This window comes from Parus major, chromosome 1A (genome assembly GCF_001522545.3).
Source record: "Parus major isolate Abel chromosome 1A, Parus_major1.1, whole genome shotgun sequence".
NCBI classification, from domain to species: Eukaryota; Metazoa; Chordata; class Aves; order Passeriformes; family Paridae; genus Parus; species Parus major.
This window is the reverse complement of record NC_031773.1, coordinates 53,288,668-53,303,126: the sequence shown is the minus strand read 5'-3', so window position 1 is coordinate 53,303,126 and position 14,459 is coordinate 53,288,668. Positions and strand designations below refer to the sequence as shown.

Genomic DNA, 14,459 nt, shown 5'->3' with positions numbered 1-14,459 from the left:
ATAAACAAAATCACATTTTATGTGAAAAGTATCTTTCAAAAACATCCCAGCATTTGCCTCAAAGGCAAAGTACATTTCAAATGTATAAAACATATTAACAGTACTCCAATAAATGCAGAAACATGCAACTATTCCAGTAAGGAATGACATTAAGATACTCACATCAAGAAGGTCTTGGAAATACTTCTTTTTCTCCCATGGCAAAAAGCCTTGGTAACTGCCAGCATAAGACTGTAATTTTCTTCCCACTAGCCCCTCCTTTATATTTGCTTCCACCTGCTCATGCCTTTTTACTCCTTCCATCCCCTGTGCACCTTCTCCTGTATCAAAATTCTCAGTATGTTTTGATTTCTGTGTTTCCCTTAATATGAGTGCATTCAATACTTTTTCTCGAGTTTCATTTTTTTTCCCCATGCTCTGGGAGGGAAGTGTGGCTTTACGCTGAACCTTATAAATATGTTTATTTGTGCTCACTGTCACAACAGTCCCCTTTGTTCCCATAAGCCTCGAAGGAACTTCTTCCTTTGCTTTTACTGTTTTTATTTTGCCATCATTTACATCTTTATAAGGCTTCTCCCAGATGCTCTGGTTCTTCTGATCTTCTGAATGATTATGCATACCCTTTTTTTCCAGGCCTACAATACTCTTTGCAGTGGTCAAAAACAGGAAAGGTCTCAGGAGAGCAGCCTTGGATAGGTTATATCCTTTCTGAGTTATATCACCATCTATTAGTTTTAAGTCCAGTTTCTGCAGTGCTAGTTGGACATCTTCAGGAAGAAGAGACACATTTACTGATGGGATTATCAGCTCTTCAGGTACACTCTCTTTCGTGCCATTTCGACGTCTCCTGACTCTTGGAAAGCGTTTCTCTTCTGGAATATCCTCAAATATCATTTCAGCTTCTGGTACTGACGTTACACTTTTTAAATCTGAGTTAGATTTTTGCATGGAAGTTGTGTTCTGTTTTGGTTCCTCTCTAGTATCAACTTCAACAGCTATTTGCATTTTAAACTCTTCATCATTTTTATTTAGGAATGTAAGGTTAAAATAGATCACAGTTGTGTTCATGCCACTATGCATGATTAGATGGATAGTTTTCCATTTGTTAGCAACTGAAGCATGTCGGATAATTGGATTATCACTGTACGAGCCCTCAATTGCTTTCTTGGCTATTTCACTGAAGCTGAAGTAGGGCAGACATTCACCTTTGGGAACAACATAGTAGGTCTGATTAAGCTGAAGCATCACCTTGTACATCTCTTCAAAGTGATCTGGGAAAAAAAGAAACCCAAACAAAAAACAAAACAAATTTCTGTCAATTTTCAGGATGACATTTATCTTTGACTCTTTTTTCAATAGTAATATGCCCAGCTACAGTCACTATATTAACAGGGAGACAGCTTTGTGAAAGAACACTTACTCTGGTTTCCAGTTTCTTGCTCACATTATCTTCAATAAGGGATGACAAGAACATACTCAGATATATAAAGCTACCAGACACTCATGCTAATTCTAAAAGCCAGTATAATTCATCACTCAGTCTCTACCTGAAGAGCTTAAAATGTCTTATTATCATGTCACTTAAAACTATGTATCAGTCATAAGTAGCTTGCCCATATTACATTTTTGCCCCATTTTAGGAGAGTAACGTTACAACAGCTTGAGTTCATACTACAGTGATGCATTTTGATTCGATATTTTAAAAATCATATAGGCTGAAAGGAACTTCTGACTTCCACAGCAGAACACAGACTATCTGTCATCTCCCAGATGAACAAAACCTCACTGCTAGCAATAGAATCACCAGAAACCCATTTGTCCCAGCTGAAATGCAGAGGAACCTCTGCTCTTCCAAACAGAACAAATTCTTCTCCTGCATATACCAGACAGCACTTTCAATCACTTTGTTTATTCCTTCCTTGCTAATCATTCATATCCAAATGAACTTCAGACAAGTTCACTTGTGACTGAAAGTAGCCTTTGGCAAGAGCCCAGAGCTAGACTTGAAGTGTCAGCATCAGAGAGGCTCTTTAAACTTTTTAACTGCTGCAGGTATCATCAATTCAATTGTCCTTAGTCAGGTAAAGATGCTTGTACAGAACACCTTAACCTGATCTGAGAGTAATGATGAACCAAGAAAGGTCAGGAAAATGAAGAGAATCCCTGCAGGAAGTTTATCAGCAATGCTTTTTACATACCCTGGCCACAGTCACCAGCATCAAATCCACACGAGAGGACATTGCAGGCCTGGTCACAGAATTTGTCTGCTAGCCAGGAATTAGCACAACCCTGGTTACAGTATGAAACACCACTTATTCCTGCTCCAAACTGCCATGGTGGGCCATTCCCAATACCTCCAACTGCACCTCCACCAGCAACATAGCGATTACCCCCACTGTTACCTAGAGAAAAAAGAAAAAACAAACCCACCAGAAGTAAGAATTTCAAATAACCGAAGAAAGGCACATTTAGGCCACCATGTTAAAGCTAGACTGAAGACTAAATAATCATCAGTGAAATTAAAAAGGAGCAAATTCTAACTAGACTTCTGTGAGTTTGTGCATACTATAGACTTTACACTCAGTATAAAAGTTTAGAAATCAAAGTGTCAACATATTATGTCTTAACGTCAAAAAGGCAGGCAGAAAACTGATTTATTACTCCTTGTTCTTGCAGTCTTGATGTTACAGCCTCCTAGAAAGGTATCACTTCCTCAAACCAGAAGTACCACCTCATTTTATTACACTGCAGACCTGAAAATTTCATCTAGAAACTAATAGTGCAGCTTCACAAGCCATTATTATTTGGATTCTGAATCCAAATAATATATAATACTGTATATGATTAACATATAGTAATTTAAATTTCACAATCTCTTCTTTCAGCTAGTCAAATTTGATACCTAAAGAAAGACTACCTTATGCCCTACTATTTCTCATTTTCCACAGAAATTTGTAGTTTGCAAGAAATAAGGTTTTAATTTGTAAGTCAACTTTTTTGTTATTTTTTAATTACTAAAGGAGGCAAATTCTGTAGTTATGTGAAAAAGACAAGTTACAGAATTATTCTTGTAAGGAAAAACAAACAGTACACTTTTCCTAAATTCAACATTGCTGTCTTACCAATGCAATCACCTCCATCCCAATCACATGCTGAGTTATTACAGGCTTTATCACAGTAACCATCTTTAATCCATGAACCAGGACATCCCTCGGCACAGTTTGGCACAGGCCAAGTCAAGTACACCTGGAACAACATTACAGTCTGAGACAAGGATTGGCAAATAGAAGTCAGCTGAGCTTGTTTCTTTGAATATGGAGACTTACAATAATGCCTCCCTATGTACAGTGGCTTAAGATTTCACAGAACTTTACAAATAGAATTTAGACCCCATTGTCTGTCAAGTAAATGTTATCCCTTCCAAAGGAAAGCAAGTATTTTAATGTAACTAATTATGCTCAACCCTTCTGTATTTGTGTGCAAGTGTGCACATCTGCCTGCACAAAATTCTTAATTCATTGGTCTGTGGTGCCTTGTGTACCCATTGCTTTAATAGAAATAATAATACATAAATCTTCAATTCCTTCCTCCATGTCGCTCTTCAAGATCAAGCTAATAGATAAAAATCCATTTCACTGGCTGGCAGCCAGTGTTTATGTGTAACTATTGCTAATGTTTCCTCAGCCTGCTCTCCTTGCTTAAACCCCAGCTGTTGATAATGGACTTATTGAAAGACTAAATCATTTTACATTCATCAATGTGGAACAATATATATTATTTTAGCAAACAATTGTATCTAAAGTGTATATATATATGATACATATAAAATAATACATATATATGATATATAATATGATTTATATATGATATATAAAATGATATATATAAAATTTTATATATATAATCATACATAAATTAGGAAAAGATATTATGGATGTCTGGAAGAGAGGCAATTAACAGTAAACTTCAACATTAGACCAGTTCAAATGTCATCTGACTTCAGTGTTCCCACAGAAAAGCTTATTCTTGTTTGTTTTGAGTATTTCCCACAAAACAAAAAGAATTTACAAAGAAGGAAGACTGGTAACTGCCAAACACCACATCAGTCTTACACCAACAGAAAGTAGGAGAACTAGTGAATAACACTGAAACTGAAGTGAATCCTGACAGAGGAACCATTATAACCACCCAAACATAGGAGTGAACATGAAAAAGAGTAATCCTACCAACACAGCACATATAGGAACATAGGGAAGAGCCTTCCACACCCTGAACCTCAGCCAACAGTTCTCTAGTTAAGAACAATGAACCTTTAGAGATAAAAGGGGGAGTGAGTGCTCTCCCTTTCAAAGTAGCATTCCTTTGGCTTTTATCATTACAGTAGAAAAGTTCTACTTTTGCTAAAATACCTTTTCATAACAGCTTACCTTTTGACCTTTAGAATGACTGTAAAAATCATCAGGCCAAACATCCTTCCCAAACATAACATCATCATTGAGATAAATAAACTTCTGAGAAAGGCCGTTGATGCGATGAATGTGACTTTCAATAGCTGGTGAACTGAAGGTAGGCAAGTGACTCACATTCTGAAATATTTCCTAAGACAAGAAAATCCCCAACTGTTTTAAAAACTGTTTTAGTAAGGCACACAAATACTTGATACTTATCTACTAAAAAAAGCTTATCAAGAATAAGGATAGATACAAAAGAAAAAAGATAATAAAGCAAAAAAACCCAAACAAAAAAAAAACAAACCTAAACACCAAAACCACCACCAACAAAAATACAAAAAATACAAAACCAAAAAAACTCTTTAATATCTCTTTTTCCCCACACAAAACCATTTCCAGTTCTGCTGCTTAACTAAGAAATTGCACCTGATTGCTCACAAAGTCAAACTTTCACACACTCCTCTTCCAATGAGTCCTGGACCAGGCTCAGAGCATAGATTAATAACTCTCATGAATTTCAGGCTGCACAAAATTTTTAGCAAACTGAACCTGTTGCAGCATTCAAAAAGTCAGGTTTGTTCCATCTTTTTCAAGTAACTTCACCAGCAGACTGCAGAAGTTGAGTAATTATCTCTTTAGCACTTTGGTTGTGCAGAACTCGTATGGCATGTCCAGATACCAAAATTACTTTGAGAAATACAGAGAATTTGGTTTTACTTATTCAGGAAGCTTGAAGGATTCCTCTTCTCTTTTTAAATAACATTTTTAGAATGCATAGCTACTTTTTTTGTAGCCATCTTCTTAGTTCCAGTATTTGTAATTCATCCTGTCTCAACACAAGCTTACTAGGTTATTACTGGTTCTGAGAGACTGTTTATAGATTCAGATTGCATTTTCTTCTCACCAGCTTTTTATAAATAGACTCTATAAGGAAATTAGACAGCTAACATTAATATGTTAGCTGAAGCCTTAATATTTGGAAGAGTGTACTAATTATAGGCTTGATATATATTCAGCTCTGTGTTTAGCCCAAATATAAGGATATACATGATAAAACCCTGGGTGAGAGAGAGCAGAGGTTGTCACTTCTTCCAAATAAATGCAGCCTTTTGTTGCAAGAGGATAATTCCATTTCAAATCAAACTGACTATCTTTGCTGGCCCTTTCATAGCTGTGGCTCTGTTGAATTTTACCTGATGTGTCACTATAGTTATCCGAGGATTATCCAGGTTAAGCCAGGAGGGAATCTGCCCGTTGGTCACAATGAAGATATGCCGCACCCAGGGGGCGTGTCTCTCTATTGATCGCAACGAGTACCGCAGCTCTTCGTTGTCCTCGAAGCGGCTGGCAGAAACATCTTCATCCTGCTTGGACTGCAAAAAGAAAAAATCCTGCCTTAGATTTTCAATAGAATACTAAAGTTCTGATCCAGCTAGGTAAGGAAAGCGTGCTTTGGCATATGGGTGCATAAGTACTTCAGGATTTAGACATTCAAAAATAAAAAATATATTAATAATAACCATTATTCTTGTAAAGAACCATATTCTTCCAAATTATGAAAGTGAACAATAAAACCTTCTGACCTCATTGGCTGACCACCTGGTATTATTAGGATGTCTGCTGACCATGCTGAAAAAAGTTCTTGAAGAATGGAGCAGAAAAAACACTCCCTCCTCCATTTCAAACCAGTAACATCACCTTTCAGAAATCCAGTTTCAAGAGGCTGGGGCCTTTCAAGTATATTGCATCATAAGCTGTATATAAATGTCACCTAATATAGATATACTGGAAGTGCCATGATGTAGCTGCTCTTTAATTATCCCCCGCTCTATTATTTTAAAGAATTTAAGCAGGAGAAAATTAAGAAAACTTAGACTAATATTCACTATCAAATAGCTAAATGTTTCCCTATGTTTTTATTAAATTGAAAATGTTTCAGTTAGAAACTTACTGTTAAAGTAACAAAATTACATGTAGGACACTGAAACATGTTTCTTTTTCACATCTATGAGAGCTTAATGATCTCTCCTAAAACCAACAAGTAAGGCTGCATAAAAGGAAGTTTTCTAAAACCCAGATCAAACAGATAACTCAAGAAAATAGTTGAATGTTTACCAATTACCATTTTCACTGCAGATTCTACACAATGTACATAGATTTTCTAATATGTACAGTAACACAACTTTCAAATTCACAAAATAGGAACTGAAAACATTTTAGCAACACCAGCAGACATTGGCTAGATGCCTGTTTACAAAATAAACCATAATTTCAAAATGGGGAAATATAAAGTTTGAGCTCAGGTTTGGTATTAACCAGGAAGAATTCCCAAAAGTCCAGGTCGCAGGATACGAAGACTGCAAGCTTTTCAGGAGTGGGCACACTAACCACACCACTTGACATTTACTGTTAAATTAAATTCCAGCAGGAGGAAAAACCCCAAGATTACAGAACAGCTTATCTTGAAACAGACACCTTGTAATTTAATTTCCTGTTCTTAAACCAACATCCTTCATCATATCAAAAGCATTTAAAGTAAACCTCCTTTCTTTACAGACATCTGCATTTCAGGACTTCAACATTTTTGAAAGAGAAGCAATTAACACTTGCTCAGTATAAATGATGCTGCAAAGCAAAAAATGTTTAAGAAATGTACTGGGAACAAGATAACCATGTTTTTTAAAAAAACCCCTCAATTTCCCCACACAAGAAGCCTGCTTATCTGCCAGACAGGATCAGTTAAGCCTTTAAGGACTTGACTGCACACAGCTTTATCAAAATATGTACAGAGGGCAACATTTTTCACTTAGTAGAGAACATGAAAATTTAAATATCACCCTGTTTGATCCTTCTTTCCCATTGATTTGAGAACTGGACAGTATTCTTGTGATGTTTTCTTACGAGCTAATGAATATTTGATTCTTAATACTTCCAAGCTTCTGGAAAAAAAATCCCATGTTCCTTGTCATTGACTAGTTCACCTCTACTTGCAGTTTTGAAATGTTGTAACATTTACCTGCTGTAAGAGAATTTACCCACCTGACTGACAGAGCTGAGGTCCCACAGCAAATAAGCTGGATTAAGCGTCAATTCTTTCCCATCTATAGTCATGTTCTTCTTCGCTTGCTTGCTCAGTTCTTGGAAACCCTTGGGGTTATTCAGTTGCAGGAGAGCCACGCTGGCTTCTGAATAGAGCTGCAACTATACAGACAGAGAAAACAACTCCAGCAGCACTCATCCATCTTTTTGTTGTATTATTTTTACTAGTTACTTATAAGAATGACTGGTAAGCACTGTTTTTAATGAGATACAATTTTGTAAAAACAAAAAAAAGTAGTAAAATGGGAACTAAAAATCATTTAAAGATAGAAAACATTACACTCAATTTTCACTTTGCAAAGTAAATGTCTCTTTACACAATGATGCAGCAACAGTAAACCTTCACATGTTTTAAATATTTTGGGAGTAAATGAATAGTAAGTCACCATCTATTCTCTGTCACTCCAATAACATAATTCATGTTTTATTAACACTATCCTATGACTGAAAGATTTGTCCTTTTCTTTCCCATCTTAAACAAGGAATGATCTTCCCAGAAAATTAGGGCACTGATGTATCGTCAGTCAGAAGTGTGAAATGTTCAGAATGGTTTACAGTTAGTTCAACCTACAGCTCCGAAATCTGAGATACAAAAGGCTCCAGAGCTAATCCACGTGGGTCTCCAAGTCCTTACTGCTGGTTGCCAATATGCTGCTAAGGTCATTTCTTAGTTGTGGACTGTTTGATCTGTTTGCTGTTTTTATCTCTTGCCACCAGTAAGTCTGTATATCAGATTTCATAATGCACAGGATCAGGGGCTTGCACTACACACCCTAACAGTGAGTATAGTTTACAGATCACAGGGCATCAAAGCAGCTCCCTAGGAATATGGCATAACCCAATAAATGTTGTGTTTACCATACAAAGTAGGATGAGCAGAGCCAAGCAAGCTAAAAGCAGCACTGCACTTTGATTTTCCAAGTGCATGTATTCAACAGTCTAATTAACAATAAACACAGTTAATCATTGATATTTATTTGATGCTTTGCTTAATTTTTGCTCCTTCAGGAAACACAGAAAATTTTCAATGTAAATGCAACTCATAAGCTATCAAATTTGAATAATCATGTTTGAAAAAAGCAAAAACATCACAGTTCCCTTCGTAATAACTCTTAAGTGGTTTTATTTATTTTTTATTAAATCTGACCCTTTCTGTTCATTTTAAAACAACACTTGTCCCAGAGCTAGTAGCCCTTCCCTTAGCAAGACCAGCTGTTCCACTTGTGACATTTTAAAGCTGTTGATGCTTTGACTCATATGCTATTTGAGATCTTTCAATCTGACTTATGAGGCCTGTCATTAGAAAAATCTGATAAATCTCAGACCTTCCAGGGAATCATCTGAACTTATGAGTGGAAAGGATGGCTTCAGTAGCTAAATGGCTGAGGTATAGTTACGGACTGCAGGCAGCAACCTCCAAAAATACCAGCATTGAAATGATACAGATTGCAAAGCTGCCAGCGCTGGGTATGTGCTTTATTTAGCAATACAACAGTGTCACACAGTCCCTTAGAATCTCTCTTGTATATCATACATACAACAAACCAAAAATATTACCATCCTAGAGCTTTGAAAGCATATAAGAACGTTTAGTTTCTCTTTAACTTGCTCCCAAACTCAGCAAAATAAGTACCTGTACTGCAAACTCCTAATTAGATTTATTACAAACACTTACTCCCCACTAACACAGCACATATGCTGTAGTTTTTAAAATTTGTAATATTCTAAGCACATACAGGAAGCAGTGGAAAAACATGTTCCATTTCTCAACATTAGAGTTTTGCTAGCCCCTGCACTGAATGGATCATTTTTATTGCATCAAAGTGTGTTTTTTTCCAGTAATACATTTTGAACCAGTCTTTTCCTAAGCAGGCTATCAATAAAGTTAAGACTTCAGTGACATTATCTGGTGAAATAGCTAACTATATTCTAATAAATTTCAAGCTTTAATAATTTCCAAGAATTTTGTTGCTGGTACATTCAAAATGAAATTGTCTCCTGGCAGATTTTTTAACATCCCACAGGTATCAACCTCTGTCTGCAGGGATGGATGCCATCAGCCATTCCATTAAAATATTCCACAGAACATCATCATCCTGCTGAAACAGGTCATCCCATCCAAAGGTATTATCAGAAGAGAACAGAAGAACAAGAAGGTAGATGCAGAGAGTCAGTGTGACCAGGTGAGCCTCTGCTAACGCAAGTGGGCTGAGAACACACCTTGCAGGCACATACCCAGACCACCACTGAGAAACATTTTTATCATACACTTGAAAATGAGACAGGAAAACTGCATTATCTCCACCAGGGAACTTGAAATGCAGGTTCTCCAGCATGGAGTCAGCATGTTTCACTTCTAGCTAACTAGGAGCCAGATGAGCTCAGACACCCCATGCAGAAGTAAAAACCTTCATTTCCACTTTCTCAAGTTAAGAGGCCTCAAGGACACTTTTTTTTCCTGAGGTGGGACTTAGATTCCTAACCAGTCCTTAAATTATTATACCTTATCTTCTTAATGACCAAAGCTGATTATTAAGAAATAAGAAGCTCCCCTTTTTCCACTCCAATATGGATATTGGGAACACTCATATGCCTACATAGCAAGGGAAAGGAAGCATATGCTGAAGAGTTACAAAAAGCTTTACAAATATAAAACACTGCTGTCTTTACAAATGTCTCAAGTGACCTTTATAAGACAGCACAGTATGAGGGTCATTTCTGATTCAAAACTAATGCAATGCCTCAGGGCTTTTTCCTGCAAAGCCATTTTGCTACCTCTGTGTGATCGTAAGACCATCCACTGGAGCCACCTGTTTGCTCCAGAAACATCAACGAACAGCAGTCAGGATCCCAGACCCTCCCAAACTCCAGTGAGGACAGCAAGCACTCAACATCACTGTGCCTGCAGTTTCCTATGTGAATGTACTTCCATTAGTAAGACATGGTCATTAAGACATCCCTAAGTTTCTCACATAACTTGTCTATATTATGTATGTATGTGTGCATGTGGATTAAAGGAGATTATATTTTTCAAAGAGGGAGATCTACAAGCTCCTAGCTGTCCTTGAAACAATCAGCATATTCAATCTTGAAGGAAAAATCAATTTTCTCCAAAAATTTTCACTATTGTGTACAATTTCAGTGAAAACCTGTTAGCATGACAGCCTCAAAAAATCCAAAATCGAACAAATCAAGTCCTTAAACAAATGCAGTTTTTAAGTTACAAGCATCTCTTTAGGCTGAATAATAGTCTCCTTTAGAAATTAAGTCAAGGTGGGGGATGGGGGGAAGTGAAAATGAAATATTCAGTTGTTCTTCACATGTAGGTCCAAGGTGAGGTCTTTGGAAACCTTAAAGAAAGAGCTCAGCAGCCATCAGCTGCATAACCAGAGTAACACCTCCATCTAGTGGCTTCCTAACACTTGGTTAAGAATACATGGATGATAAAAAGCTGTCAAATATCACTTTCAACTTCATCTGCCATAACACACGACCTACAACAACTGTGACCAGCAGACACACTGCTGCCCAACTTTCATCTTGAAATAAACTTTCCTATCATTACATTACAGTAATGGCCAGAAGTACAGAAAATCAGTAGGCTCTAACAGATATAATATATACCTGGAAAATAGATCCATTGTATCATGAATCTTCACATTTTATTTACCTCTAGTTGAGCTCAGACATTTAGATTTTTAGAGGAACTATCTGGTCTACATGAACAATTTTTGATCTTCCTTAGATTTAGAAGTTATTTCAACCAAACTAAAGCAATCCAACCAAAACAGCATTATCAATATACAATACAAATGCACCAATAACTACACTCCTCCCTTTCTCACCTTTCTTACAGCAGCATTGTTCAAAGCTCTTATTATTATTTCTTTAATGTGTGGTGGTGAAGTAAGAAACAGCCACTTAAAACATACAGAAACCTATTAAACATCAGAAGGTGTCTAAGAGATGCAAGTCTAGTTCCAAGCTCAGGTGCAACTTTCTTCCTCTCCACCAAGCATCTCACACCACTTCAGAGATTCCAGAAATGGTAACAATGGAGGAATTGCTGCAAATGTCAGTGGAGACTGTAAATAATCAACCTTTTTTCTACTTAACTGTTGCATGAACCTAGTATCTCCCTTTGGTAAGAAGAAAACCACACTTGGCCATGTTTTCCAAGCTGAGAACTTAACAAAGGCTTCTATATAAATAACCCCATCCACACTTGATGTAAAAACCTCTACACATGAAAATAAAACAATTCTTACATTCACAATATATATATGAAATGCTGTTATCATATATGAATATATGAATTGCTGTTATCAAGAAGAGAGGACTGCTTGGGAAAGAATTCACTGCTATGACCACACAGGGTATAATAATCCAAATTTAACTGCTCTAAAGCATCCTCCACCAGGAAAAGAAACACAGACAGCAAAGATGACTGGAAACCACAGAGTGTTGTGGATACCTGAGAAAAAATTGTGTGCATATAGATACAGATCTGCCTAACCATACTGCAGAACAGGAGCTCTTAAGAACAATCACAGTGGCAATGTTTACACACAGATAACACACCAAGAAAAAGGGAATCAGCACAAATAGATGACACATGACCGATGACTAAAAAACACAAGCAAGACAGGGTAAGGAAAAATCATACAGAAAGATAATAGGCACAAGATGTCACTTCCATAAAGACACATAAGGAGATGGGATGCAGCCTTTATGTTCATCTGGACAGCAATGAGCCATATGAATATCCACTGCTATTTAACTGCTGTTAACACTAGAGATGCAAAGGCAAAAGAAAGTACCTATTTAAGTTCAAATAAGTGCTTAAAAACTGTCTTTATTAATCTGTTTTAGGACATGCAGGAAGAGAGGTACAAATGTGTTTACTTTGCCAGGTTTCTGCCATTAGCAAAGCTCCAAGTCAGCTAATACAAGTTGAGACAAGAAAGAAGAATTTCAGATTGCATTATGTTAGAGTGTGACCAGTCTAAGAAAGGAATTACACAAGATAATTTCTGCAACAGAGCACACAAGCTGTTAACCCAGCTTACCAAAAGAGAAAAGAACTAAAGGGGAAAAGGACCTCATGCTCATTTGAGCACCAAGAACAAGCTACAAACTGAATTAGCTGATATTACAGGTGTACATCAGACAAATGAAAACAAATTATCTATGGATTGCCATCCCGTTATCCCTGCTAACTCCTTCTCCTCCACAAACTCCTTGGCCTCAATCCTTTTCACCCCATGAATCACATCTCCAGTACAAAAGCCCATGCTTTTAACAAACTTCTTAAACTTTCACCTATCTGTTAAACCTGACTGTAACTTTAACAGGTGCTCAAATATCAGGGGAGAACAGAAGACACTAAATGGCAGTCACACAAGTTGTTTTCTGTTGCCTTGCAGCTGGGTCAGTCAAAGTGCAACTTGCTTAAGACCCTATAGAGCACGTGTCAGAGAGAAGCACAGCATTTATTGCTGTTACTGTTAAGAAAGCTAAGAGGGAAGAAAAAAAGCTAAGAAGCTACATAAACAAAATTCTGTCACATTAAACAAGCCAGCGATCTAGAATTCTACAGCAAGAAAACAGCCTGCAGCAAATGGCTGAGAGAAACTGATAAGACTGACTTTTAATCAGCTGCAGGCTAGCAAATGTAATGCCTAAGTAAGAACTTGCAGTCACAGAATGAACAACTGGTCTTCTGCAGGCAACTCTTTGAGTCACTGTTTTCTACCCTTCACTACTCAGGAAAGAATCACAAAAAACCTCCAGATTACTCTCAGAAATATCCCAAGTCTCCTAGGTGGGTGAGATTCCATACCTGAGCCATTCCAAAAGACCAGTACAACTAAGGCACTCTTTCCCCCAGAGCCTTACCAGTTTTACTTTAGAGGCCAGGCTCTCCGGCAGTTTTGTTCGTAGCTGGTTTGTTTCTTTGAATGTAGCTGGAAATCCACTAAGAAAGGCCAAATCTTGCATTAATACCAGACCTGGAACTTCTTTGTCAGTAGTCTAAAAAACAAGAAAACAGGTTTAAAGGTAGAATAATTCACCTACTAATAAAGGTTGCTCTGAAAGCTTTACTTTTTACTATATGTGAGTTATGGAAAGAGAATAGCAAAGAAACTTTCTAAAAATGTACAAAATGTTTAACACTTTCAAAAGCTAATCAACAAATTGTAAAAGTACATACCAAGTAACCCCTCCATACTATATGTTTGCTGTTGTCTTTTAACATTCCAGAATGGGCAGCTTCAACTAGAATACATAAAATTGCAAATCAAAAACTTCTTCCAGTATAAAGTCACTTCTTTTCTCTATTGTAGTAACCAAGAAATACTTTTACAAATTAAAGATATTTGAGTATTTATAGTGTGAAAAGTTGTCTTTAGAAATAATAGATAATTCTTGGTGGTAAAATAAAGAACAGTGGTTGGACTAGTGGTCATATTAAACAAAATATGAAACTCATACCTGCTCTGAGACCTACGATGTTAAACACATGAATAATTTTGTTTTACAGTTGCCAATCCTTTGAACAAAGCCAGAACTTACTGCACATTACTCAAACTAGACTTCACTAGACTAGCAATTAAAAGAGGATTTCTAAAACTAATCTTCCTCAGTCTTAACCTCAGCCTCTTGAGATTATCTGAGCAACACTGATACTCAGATATCAAACCTGTTTTGCAATAGCTTTTTAAAGCACAAAACTCTAATCATCTGTAATCAGTTGTCTGGGAGGTAAGCAAACAGTATCATTAATGTCATCATTTAGAGAAACAGTTTGAGGGCAAGAGAGACACTGAATTACTTGCTAAAGTCAAACAGAAAATCAGCACTCAAGTCAGTACTGGAGGAAAAAATAAACCAAAACAACCCCAAAAC

The 14,459-nt window shown here is 36.8% G+C and overlaps 1 protein-coding gene across 4 annotated transcripts in view; it reads right to left on the bottom strand.

Annotated features, from left to right (window-relative positions):
• GNPTAB (N-acetylglucosamine-1-phosphate transferase subunits alpha and beta) overlaps window positions 1-14,459 on the bottom strand; it is a 37,880-nt gene that overhangs the window by 11,409 nt on the left and 12,012 nt on the right. For all 4 annotated transcript variants that reach the window (XR_001521574.3, XM_015627474.3, XM_015627472.3 and 1 more), the window contains exons 6-13: window positions 13,765-13,829; window positions 13,449-13,583; window positions 7,491-7,652; window positions 5,645-5,824; window positions 4,428-4,598; window positions 3,123-3,246; window positions 2,199-2,402; window positions 163-1,271 (exon numbers count right to left, since the gene is read on the bottom strand). Coding sequence is in view for 3 of the 4 variants with exons in the window: in XM_015627474.3 (XP_015482960.1) it covers window positions 163-1,271; window positions 2,199-2,402; window positions 3,123-3,246; window positions 4,428-4,598; window positions 5,645-5,824; window positions 7,491-7,652; window positions 13,449-13,583; window positions 13,765-13,829 (2,150 nt within the window). In the remaining variant the exon portion in view is untranslated. The remainder of the gene's footprint in view (window positions 1-162; window positions 1,272-2,198; window positions 2,403-3,122; window positions 3,247-4,427; window positions 4,599-5,644; window positions 5,825-7,490; window positions 7,653-13,448; window positions 13,584-13,764; window positions 13,830-14,459) is intronic.